Source organism: Stegodyphus dumicola, chromosome 2 (assembly GCF_044657685.1).
Source record: "Stegodyphus dumicola isolate Sdum_Otavi_A_Nest chromosome 2, ASM4465768v1".
NCBI lineage: Eukaryota > Metazoa > Arthropoda > Arachnida > Araneae > Eresidae > Stegodyphus > Stegodyphus dumicola.
In genome coordinates, this window is record NC_140769.1 from 45,682,821 (window position 1) to 45,694,860 (window position 12,040).

At 30.1% G+C, this 12,040-nt stretch overlaps 1 protein-coding gene across 2 annotated transcripts in view; it reads right to left on the bottom strand.

The window, feature by feature from the left end:
* Positions 1 to 3,882: 3,882 nt before the first annotated feature.
* Positions 3,883 to 12,040, bottom strand: part of LOC118199047 (uncharacterized) — a 64,836-nt gene continuing 56,678 nt past the window's right edge. Inside the window, exons 5-7 of one of the 2 annotated variants that reach the window (XM_035370834.2) lie at positions 11,341 to 11,462; positions 5,684 to 5,874; positions 3,883 to 4,596 (exon numbers count right to left, since the gene is read on the bottom strand). In XM_035370834.2, coding sequence (XP_035226725.2) covers positions 4,259 to 4,596; positions 5,684 to 5,874; positions 11,341 to 11,462 — 651 coding nt within the window. In that variant the 3' untranslated portion in view covers positions 3,883 to 4,258. The remainder of the gene's footprint in view (positions 4,597 to 5,683; positions 5,875 to 11,340; positions 11,463 to 12,040) is intronic. The other variant, XM_085810644.1, reaches the window with a different exon arrangement.

Sequence of the window (12,040 nt, forward strand, 5' to 3'; positions counted from 1 at the left end):
TTTTCGTGTTTTGAAATTTGGCAGCTTTTTTTGAGCGATAATAACGCCAAATATGGTTTATGGATTTTGTTACAGTGAATTGCCACAGCTATTTTTAACCTTAAATTTTAAATAAAGTTTTATGAAGAATTAATTATATGAAAATTTTTCCCTCAATGATGTGCAATAAATATTTATTAATACTATATGAAAAGCTTTGTTTTTAAATTATAGATGATGTTATTCAAATTTTAAACTTTTTTTTATTAAATTTCTTTTTTCCTTTTTTTTTTAAATATTTGTAAGTGTAAATTTTTACCTTCGCCGTGTTATCGTCTGCTACTTTACTTTAACTTCATTTAAATTTAATTGTCTAAAACTGAAAAAGTTCGTTTGATGTTTATTTTCACAATGTTTTAAGCAAACAGGACGTTGAAAGTTTGGGTCATGTCCCAGCTTTAAAAAATATATATATTGTAGGGTTTATATTTATTTTAACTAACATTTATTTTAAGTTTAAACTATCTTTCCTGTCAAGCCTTACTTTCTCCTGGAATTGCCAATGCCAGAGTATGTAAATTTTAATAGAACGCGCAAAGTATTCAGATTTTCAGCGGAAGTAAATTTGAGTTAAATAGAAAGGAAACGAGTTCGAATGTGTGCTTTCTTGCTAGAAATTGAAGAACCGCGCGTTTCGGCCTGTGTGCTTGCCTCGGCAGATAGTTGAATCTTTCAACTTAATATTCAGAAGTTTGCTGAAATATCAGCGGTATCTTAGAACGCGGTTAGGTTAGTTACGTTTAGAGAGCCTCGTAGGTAGTAACTTGTTATTATTCATTTTTAGTTTCTTATTTTTATTTTACCGCCGGGTCGGCGTAGTTTGTGAGCGTCAAGTGCACGCATCTGTAACTTCTAAAGTAGAATAAAAAGGGAGTTAAACCCTTCTTAAGAGTTTTGTGTACTTTCCAGTTCATAGCAGTTACTATTATTGTTGCGTGTAGGTTGGGGCCGCGCAACACCACAATATAAATATAAATTTTTACATTAATTCTCTTAATGTTTTAAATAGTAACTTTCTCTCGTGTTGTAGATTATATAAAAAACATGTTCTTTAATATAGGATTTATTAGGCTTAGAAACTCTAAATAATATGATTTAGATGGTTTGCACCCGATATAAAACTCGGGCCACTTCTTGGTACAGGATAAGCGCTGCTGGAGTGGTTTATTTCTTTCTCATTTAATAAAAATCTTTAATTCAAATATTTATCCTTTCGACTTTACTTTAAAACTTTATTTTAGTTAAAATGTCTAGAAAATGAAAAGCTTTGAAAAGCTGAAACGCATTTGATGCAACGAATATTTTAAAAAATTTGACAAGAATGCAAAATTTATGGAAGTGTAGCAATTGACAAATCTTAATTTTCTTGTGTCAGCACTGAAAACAAATGTAGAAGTAAAGAAGGAAATTGGGGGGGGGGAACAAAAAATTTAAAGGGGAATCTACTTCAAGGAAGTTGGGTGTTCAAAAAGAAAACGCTTGGACGTGCACACAGCTAACAGCAATTATGTTAGTACTAACGGAAAAAACAAAAACCATATCATTGCATATTAAATTGAAGAGCGACTGGTTTTCGACTATATGGTTGTATAAATTTAAATTACGTCATAGAGCATCATATCGCATCACAAACGGAACATCCTATGATTTCTCAGTCGAATTATTTGAAGATTCAGGAATTTATCCAGTGACGTTATAAGGTATTACTCCCGCCTTCTTAGCGTGCCTTTGTGTTATAGTGGTCTGCCCGCTCGGTGCCTATTCGAGAGGTCCGTGGTTCGATTCCCGGCGAAGGCATTGTTAATTTTTCATTTCTCCCGCTTCCAAAAAAATACCTAATGTCTCTACAGTGGCACTCGAACTAAAAGGTGGTGAATGATTATTCTTCACCATCAGGATTTGGCGGTTTGGTCCCCTAATTCCCAGTCGCCCTTTAAAAGGAGGGAGTATATAAGGTATTTCTATCGCCTTCTTAGCGTGCTTTCTTGGTGTAGTGGTCTGCACGCTCGGCGTGTATTCGAGAGGTCCGGGGTTCGATTCCCGACGAGAGCATTGCTCATTTTTTAAGTCTCCTGCTTCCAAAAATTCCTAATGTCTCTAAAACGGATATGGATATCATTTAAACACATTTTCCCTCTTGATGAAACCAGTCTTTTCTTTCATCTCATGCCTTCAAAATGCTTAGCTTCTAAAGACTGAGAAAGGCTCTGACCATATATTGATGAAATGGGTTATTAAATTACGGCAAAGCAAGACTATCTGTCTAAAAGAAAGCATGCCTTCGTGAAGAACTTTCTAAAGGAAACCAGCTGGCATGCACGTTACACATGAGAAAAACCATGAAAACGCCCACGCAACCACTCTGTTTGCTGGAATTCGAACCCCGAAGCGATCTATGAGTGTTTAACGACTTTACCGATCGGCCGTTTGTGGGCCTCTATGAAATGGAAGGCGATAACTTTATTTAAAATGAATGTCAGAAATACCAAGATGTTTCGAAAAGTTGGATGCTTTTTAATATACTGGCAGATTGCCTAAAGAAAAAGCGATTATGAAGAAAAAATAAATTTTTCCATAAAATTTAGTATTTTTTTTAAATTTAAAACTTTTTTGATCTTATGATATTTGATTCCTGCGATTTCAAAAATAAAATATTTGACTAAAATATGAATAACATTTTAACAAACTAAATGCAGGATGATAAAATTGTGTAAAGAAATGGGCACAATGATAAAACTGTTTAACGCAATGTATGCAAGTCATCCTAAATTAAATGTCGGTTATACATCTCTCTTATTTTTATTTTTTTTCTGAAAGGAACATTGAAAGGCGTGTTCACTGTGCTTTACTGTATTTTCTCTTTTAATATATGCAGTTTTCAAATGCATCGTAGTCTGGGTCACAAAGTATTCTTCCGAAAGAAATGCAATTCAAATAAATAAAATCAAATTCTGGAAAATTTATATTAATAAATATATTTAAAATGTTCAGTTCGAATGAATAGATAGAAAATTTTAAAACAATTATCTGAAGAGACAATGCAACACAAATAATTAAAATAAAAGTCTAAAAATTAAAATTTACCTAAAATAATAACTATGACTAAAATATAGTATATTTTAACTATGACTAAAAATATAGTATATTATTACTATCTGAATCAAAAAAAATAACAATGTACCTTTTATTTAAACTACGCAGTTCGAATGAGTAAATAGTAGAAATTTTTAAATCAGTTATTTGAAAGAAACCCTGCAACTTAAACAATTAAAATAAAATTCGAAAAGAAAAAAAAATTACTTAAAATAATAACAATTATAATTAAAGATATAATGTAAAGAACATTATTTGAAAGAAGGAACAATTGTCACTTTCGCACGATGTAAAAAGGGAAATGAAAATAGGTTGCCATATATTAAGAAGTTTGCCAAGTGAACTTTTCTTGGCGCAAACTGAAAAAAATGTGCCAACATAAATTGTTGAATTTCTCCGTAAATTTCGCACCAAATTTTACAAAATTTAATATTTAGGCATAATTTGAATCGTAGAACCGAAATATGTAAAAATATTGGTATGTTATTTTAGAAAAAGTCTGATTTTGTATCAAAATACCTTTGTTAGAATAGTGCTACATATAAATCTAATAGGTCGTGCTTTCGAGACATGAAGAACGCAATTTGAATTTCGTCAATCGGCCCAGTAGAACAGAAGATATAAGAACTATCCATTTTTTTTCGCAGTGTAAATTTTTTGTTTACAGAATATTATAATCATGTGTATTAATATTTTTTATGTTCTCTGAAATATTAGTCATTTTTAGAGATGGTCGCTGCTAATACTTTAAGTAGTATCTTTATTTTCTTAGAGAAAAATTCAGTACATGAGACAAAATCCTCAGATATGTAGCAGTAAAGTAACATGTAGAATAAAAATACAGGTTTATGAATTCTATAACAAAAATTTTCATCTATTTTTACAAATTATTGTTTCTTTTAAGACTAACAACATAAATAGTATGAGGTCTAAAAATAGGAAAAATGTATAGTTGGACAAAGTTTTCATATTAAATAAACAATATGTAACAAAATACTCATATCGCGTAACATCAAAAATAATTTTATTCATTTTGTTTTTGACACTTAGTACCTTTATAGAATACATTTTTAAGCGAAGAATCCCACGAACACCGCAAAGGTACGCATTCCAGTAATGTTTATGTTTAATAGAGTTCTTTTACAGGTTTTAAAGAAACAAGAGCAACCTGATTTCCATAAAAGGGATTTACATTGCGAGGAAATGTCTGGCTGTTGTATACTCCGTCATGAAAGGGAATGGTTGGAAGAGAATTATCTCCGGGTGTCGACCGCACGAGGGCGTCATTATCGCCGACGTGATATGCCATGAAAGAAGAACCAGAAGTTGACATCGTTTCAATATCGGCGCTGTCGGATCGTCTGCGGTGAGTATGAATATAACACCATAAGCTGAATCCTATTACTACGACGATTACAATGATTAAAACAATGATTACTATCAGTAAACTCAGCATCTGTGATTCTAGAAGGAAAAAAAAAAGAGATACATTGTGTATATGCATATTAAAATTGCATTTTGTTCAGTGCAAAAGAGGATAAACATACATATATACGTTATTTTTGATATAATGTGAACTATTTGTTCAAAATGAGTATGCAAGTGAATATTTTATTAATAATTATTAACATAACTGCGGGCGTTAGAAATATGATAATAATACGGAAAAAAAGAGCAACTTCTTAGCAAATTTTGACTAATTGCTTCGGGCGCATTTTGTTGCTGACAATAGATGAGATTGTCATCTCTCTTTGGTCGTCGTAATTGCTGAAGAATTATCTTCTGTGCGGATTAATTGAATTAACTTCATTTTATGGCATTTTGATCAGAATGAGACAATGGCTAGAAATGTATCTAAAAAAGTAACCCATAATACATTCGAATTTATTTTGACTCTATATTAGACTTCTATAAAAAAATGGAAATTTCTTATCATTTAAAACTTACTTTAGATTGATTTCTGGATAATGTAAAATTTATTCTTTTAAGTAAATTCAAAAAATTTAAATTCGCTTCAGCAGAAAAAATTATAAAGCAATGATATTTCTTTTCTCTATTACATGAATATTACTTTTGGAATATTTACTCTTAAAATTGGGGGATGGGGATGGAACCAAAATAAAAAGGGAGATTAACATACAAAAATCACGCAATAAGTAATTTGTGTAGCAGATACAAAGGAAGCTTATTAATACATTCTTTACTAATTACGTCTAATATTTAACAATTAAAAAACAGTATTCTCTATCCTAAATTACTCAGGCTCATTGAAGGACAAAAATTTAGTCAGCATTCGAATTAGAGCTATTTTGAAGAAAATAAAAGTATGCCTCGAATACAGGCTGTTACATACGTCAAAAATGCATATCAATACAGAAAAACTAAGCAATAATTAGGATTTTTATAATTTTATAGGACCTTAATTAAGTTTTACTTAATAAAGGAGGTTGCCTTCGAATGCGCTCATTTTTCTTCAAACAACAGTGCAAAGCAAAAATATTTGCACTTTAAGGAATAGGAAGTAGTAAAGTATTATCATAATTCTGTTTACCATATCCGGGAAGACTGCCTTGGAGAACCGACTGTGCTTGTTCCGAAGACATCCGGGAATCTTTTACATGATTTTGTTTGTATTGTTCGTAAGTGTACACATCATTCGAATCAAGATTTTTCAAAGCTTCTTCAAGTTGCTTGTAGTTGAAGTTTCTTTTTTCCGATTCACTTTCTTGAGGCACATTAAATCTAAAGGAATAGAAATGGGAAATGTTTTATTTTATCAGAATTAAATAGTGTTGGAATGAAGCAGTAGGTAATTAAAGGTTAACCATGAATGGTGTCAGACACATCTTAATACAATAAAAACACCTTCGTACAACATTATTTAGAAGTGATGAAAGTGTTATATGTATTTCAAAAGGTTATAAATATTATTTTACGGATCTTTTTCAGTTCTGTTACACAGTTAGTTATTAATATGGGTTTACTGAATAAACTATAAAGAAGTTAACTAAAAATATAAATTTCGAGATATATTTTGAAATGTGTTAAATGTTTGTGCCACACAGTGAATAAAATGAAAGATTTCAGAAGTTCAATAAATATTAATCTGCTAAAATTAATGATTTCACTATGGATAGAATCATGAAGAAATTAAGACTAAATTGTCAGTTAGATGATTACATCTTAATAATCTTATTTTATTCATAGCCTTTACTTTCTATTTTACTCTGTTTCTACAAAACAAATTCTTAATTTTTTAGCGTTTCAGAATGAATTAAGTGACAGCATATTGCACATTACATTTTTATAAAATAATGAATAAAATATTAGAAAAAAGAATGCGATCTTTGCTTATATTCCAGGTAGATATCTGCTCATTAGAATATGTTTTCATTAGGGAAAATAAATTTAATTAGATAAATCTTAATATTCTTTCATGAATAAATTTAACTTTAACTTTCTAGTAGAACAAATAATTCTGTATTTCACTTACGTTTTTAGTTAATTAAGAAAATGTTCGTCATTATTATCATAATTACTGCTTCGGATCAAATACTAGGCACTCTTATTTACTAATGAAAGAAAAAATTAAATAATTATCATATGATTAGGTATGATTAATTAAGAAATAAATAAAAACCTGATGTTTGATTCGTCAGATCTTATTTTAACACATGAAAGCGAGCATGTAATTTTAAAGTCTGAAATATATATTTTTTATAATAAAGAATATTCACTTGTATGATATGTGATTACAAATGATTGAAATGGAAGATTATGAATGATGGGCTGCAGTATTTTATATTTACAGTTATTATAATTTGAAGATTAAAAACAGTTGAATTTTAGCTGATATTTGGTCAGCTGGTAGAAGGATCGAGTGCTTGTTTAGCTGCTTAAATGGACATATGCCTTAGTGGAAGGTCTTCTATAAGAAGCTAACTCATGTTCACATTACGCAAGAGAAAAATCATTAAAACACTCAATGCAGCCAGCTAGTTTGCCCGGATTCGAATCCAGATCTAACTATCAGTGTTTAGAATTAGAAAGGTAACATCAGATGAATAATTCTGATCACTCTGCAAGATTTGTTATAATCTTTTATTATATTTCTTACATTTTATGCAAAAATTACTGAATATGAATTCTTAAACAGGTATGGTATGAGTCTTGGAAGTTATAGTATATGTTTTAAGTAATCATTTTTTTAAGTACAAGAAAGATTTCATGTGTGTCTCGTTACCTTCATTGTTTACCCGAAAACTATTAAAAGCATATTATCTTAAAACTAAAATTATTAATATTTTCTACACGTATTACGTATTTGATTACGTATTTGGGAAAGAATTTGCAAAAATTGTGATTTTATTTATTAGTCCTTAGAGGCCAATAATATCTATTGCCCGTGGAATTTCATCACAGCAACAGAAGGTAAATTTTCCATTGAAATATAAAGCATTGTTTATTCGCCAAGTTATCGAGTGAACTAACTATTAATGCATAACTTGACGAAACTAGAGGGAGAATGTTATAAATGAAGCCCTTGTCTGTAGTTTATATGTTTAAAAACTCAAATTATTTAAGCATGCACTCTTGAGAAATATAGCTCTTAGATGCTGCAAATTATTATGAAATTTGTACTGATTCAACAATTGCCTTTCTATTACTTTTATTTTAGTTTACTTTTAAAGGTCATTATCGACTAAACAAAACGGAACTTAGAGGAAAATAGGGTAACATAAAAATTTTAGTGGCTCATATTTGTTCTCGGACACTTGTGTTTTTCAGTTTCATTTGCAAATATCAGTGTCTAAATATTAGCATGTAAGGATTATATTAATTTATCTAACAGTTAAATTTTGAGTTAAACTTTCTTTCCTATCATTTCTGAATTTCAACTTACAACTTCTCGCCAGAATGTAGTTTTAGAATCACGTTTGAATGCAAATGAAGATGAGCGGTATTTAACCGCGAAGTTCTACTGTCTTAGTTAGAGAGAACCAGAGATTCTGGCTAGCAAGCGTCAGACGTTTTAGGCCATTCTCTCTTAAGCTATTATTAAGCTCGGCCGTACAGAAAACAGTTCTTATCAATTAAACAGCGTATTTTCTCTCTCAATTTCTCGTAAATTAACCGAAAATATTTTCCTCATTGTTGAGATCCCGTTAATGGTTGTAGGTATTAAGAAAATAAGTATCTAAAAATTAGATATTTTACAAAGGAGAAGTAGATTAAAGCACTATATTCTGTTTATAAAGCTAAAATTATTTTATTTGTGATCCGTTAATGAAATATTAAATTTTGTTTTTAAAAGCGCTTTTTTTCAAAATCTTATTATTTATAGCCCCAAAGTTTTTTTGCTTGTAACAATAAATTTTTTAAGATATTGTTGCGTGCGTAAGGGTTCGTAGCAGACTGAATGCACACGTCCGATAAAAGGTAAATAAAATTTATTTCTTTCGCAAGAAATATAATAAAACTCTAAAATTTTCGCTGATATTGAAATATTCATACAATATCGCAATTTCACGCAACATAATCAGCAGCTATACTTTAAACCAATATAAACGTTAAATAGGACGCAAAGCACAGAGAAATCTAATCCGATCAAGGTAAACAACAACAGCTCACTAAACAACAACGAAGCTGAGATGCCTCTCTCCGGCTTTTTAAAGCTTTTTAATCGGTCACGAGAAGGTTCTGGTAATTTCTGTTTTCTGGAGGTTTCTTGGAAGCGAAAGAGTAGAATTACGGTTACAGCTAACACAGTAGACAATTACGTTTATTCAATTTAGATATAACTTACGAGATATTTATTTATTAAATGTTAAATGCGCGTGCTCCTGTATTTTTACTTTTTCGGCGTAGCTTTCTCTTAAAATAAGTCTCGTGCTGCATTGCACTGGGATATAAAACAATTTTAATTATAATTCTACTAAAAATAACAAACTAAATACAAAATCCATAACAATATGAAGCATTAAATCTTTATTCGATTGTTTTCGATTATTGATTATAGTGTTAGAAGTAGTACATTCCTTTTCTCTCAAGCTTAGCATTTATCAGTACTTTTTCATTGGTACAAAGTCACATTTGTATCTTCTGTGCTCATAGAAAAGTGAAACGTAATGGTACAAAATAAAATCTAATTTATTCCTATACGAAATGGCACATTGCAACCAATTGAACAAGAGATGTGATGTTGGCACCACATGACTTCCTTGTACGGCTTATAAATTACACGCACTTTTTGCTGCATTTCGTTTAAACGTATTTCCTCGAATCACTCTAACTTAATTTACCAGTCAGTCCCTCTGGGCAAGTTCAAAATGATATAAAGATTGCAAGTTTTGAAATTAAATTCCCAGTCGGTCTTTCTCGTACGGGGGTCAAATTTCTAATATTTTTATTTCTTCATAACGAGTATAGAATTTTCACAAATATTAGTATAGGAAACAGGAGACCAAATTAAAAGTTAGGTTTCATTATTTCTCGAAAAAAATCTTTTTCTAAAATTTGACATTGCCAAAATATGAATATATCTGTCATTTAAAACCCTTCTGTAATCGAAAGTGTATGACTACGACCAATGCTTGCGAAAATAAAGGCCGGATAAAGACATTTAAGACGTGTAAGGGGATAGCTATATATATATATATATATATGTATATAATATAAACACGTTTGACACTGCCAATTCAATAAGAAAGGGAGATGTACAACTAGATGTTATAAAAATGCCATATACAAAATTTCAGCATTCTGCGACTAATCGTTTTCGAGTTATGCGAGATACATACATATACGTACGAGCAGACGGTACGAAAATTTCCTTTTGAATTCATTTTAAATTGACTTTACAATCCTTTTTGAAAAAAAAGGGTTCTTTCAATATGTACAGATGTCACGCAAAAAAATCGTTCAAATGTATTCGGGAATGGTCAAAACGGATATTTTTCTCTGAGATATGATATCCAAAATTTTCGCGATTACAATACTTTACTTTGTACAAGGAATTAATAAACAGTTTTCTAAGTTTCTTAGCTCATCTGTACAACTGATCGATGTAGGCGCCAGTGGAATACGATAGACATCAAGACAATACTCATGACATGAAATACGCTTGAATATATATTAAAAAATTGACTTCACCGTTTCAGAGATATTTGTCGCGTAGCCAATAGCGATCACACTAAGCATTTATAAAGATGATGTGAGAAATTTAAAATGATTTTCACTTCATTTCTCTATGGTTGCTACGTATCATTTCTCATAGAAATAAACAAGATCTTATTTTGCTCCTTTATTTTTTAATCCCACTGTGTATGTGGACATACTTCATATCCATAAAATGTTGCAAATTAAGTATCACATAAAATAATTTCATGACCATCTACAGTACAAAAAAATTGTAAGTGCATTTCCATTTCCTCTTTTAGAATTTTCAACGAATTAAACCGTTACTCCTTTTAATGCTAGGGTACAATCATTAGCATGCTAGCTTCTGTCCATCTACAGGTATTCTATTGGACACCAGGTAGGTTTAATTTTCAAGTAATTCTTGTTCTTGTAGTGTGAGTTGATTCAATCAGTTCTTCAACGAATGTTGTTTTCAAAATATTCCTAATCATATTTAGATATTTTAATTCGGAATATGATACTAAAGACCCTTTAAAGAAATAACGAAAAGTAAATTTGCGGAGGCATGTTTGACAGTTAAAAGTGTACATGACTGATATTAACTGATAACCGAGAATAGTCCAAATTTAACTAATCATAAAAAACTAGATGCATTAATGCTAAACGTATTTCTGCTTTAGAGAAATTTATTAAGTGACTTCAAATAATCATATTTTTAAAAATATTGCACAATACATAAATGCTCTTCGGAGAAAAAAAGACTGAATAAAAAATGAACTATTTTCGTTCTAAGCTGTATTTAAAAATATTAGTTAATTATCTAACAGGCCTTTTTCGATACGGATTTATTTAATAACGTTAAAATTAATTTACGAAAACTTTAATAATTCTTGAAATTTTCCAGGAAGTCAAATAGTTTCTAAGAAATAAGAAACGATAAGAATATATCAGAAAACTGAAACAGAAATCATAGTTGTTGAAGTCTCACTGTTGTCTTCCTTACAAAGTGATTATGAACGCAGTGAAACCAATTTACAGGCGTACTGTAAGTAAATGTTTTAAACTTACGCTGCCTTGATTGTAAACGTCTCAGGAAGGAACGTACACTGCACGAGAAACCTCCTTGAGTTGTGTGTCACCACAGTACTGCTTTCATGCACCACAACTACGGTATCTATTCGGGAACCATTCTGAAAAATGAAGTTCTTCCAGCTTTAAAATTTAAACTTAAAATTTTACAATTTTTTATGCTATGAATTTATTTAATATGAATATTACAAACAAGGATATGAAATTTCAGATTAAACTACATGGGAGTCTTAAAAATTAAACAAAGTTTCCACTGGGGGGAAAACTTTCATTCAATATATTATCGAACTGAAGAATTTTAAACAACGATTCTTAACTGATACTTGAATTTTAAATATTGACTCTTAACTGATACTTGAATGTTTATATTTTTAAATCTTGATTTGTTGTTTTACTTAGTTGCATACTGCTTTTACATGTCACATAAAATAAAGAATATCTGTAAATATATTTAAGAATTTTAAAGTAAAGATTTTATACTTTTCATTTGCAATGTAGAAGTTCTTAGCACTAATTCCTCTTTTTACATTTCTTTCTTAATAGTTAACAAGAATAAATTTGCAATTAAAAATAAAATTTTTGACTATGTTTAAACATTGCCAAAAAATCCTGACAAAGCAATTTTAATCATAAGCAAAATTCAAAACATTGCTTAATATGAAAATGAATTTCGCATTTG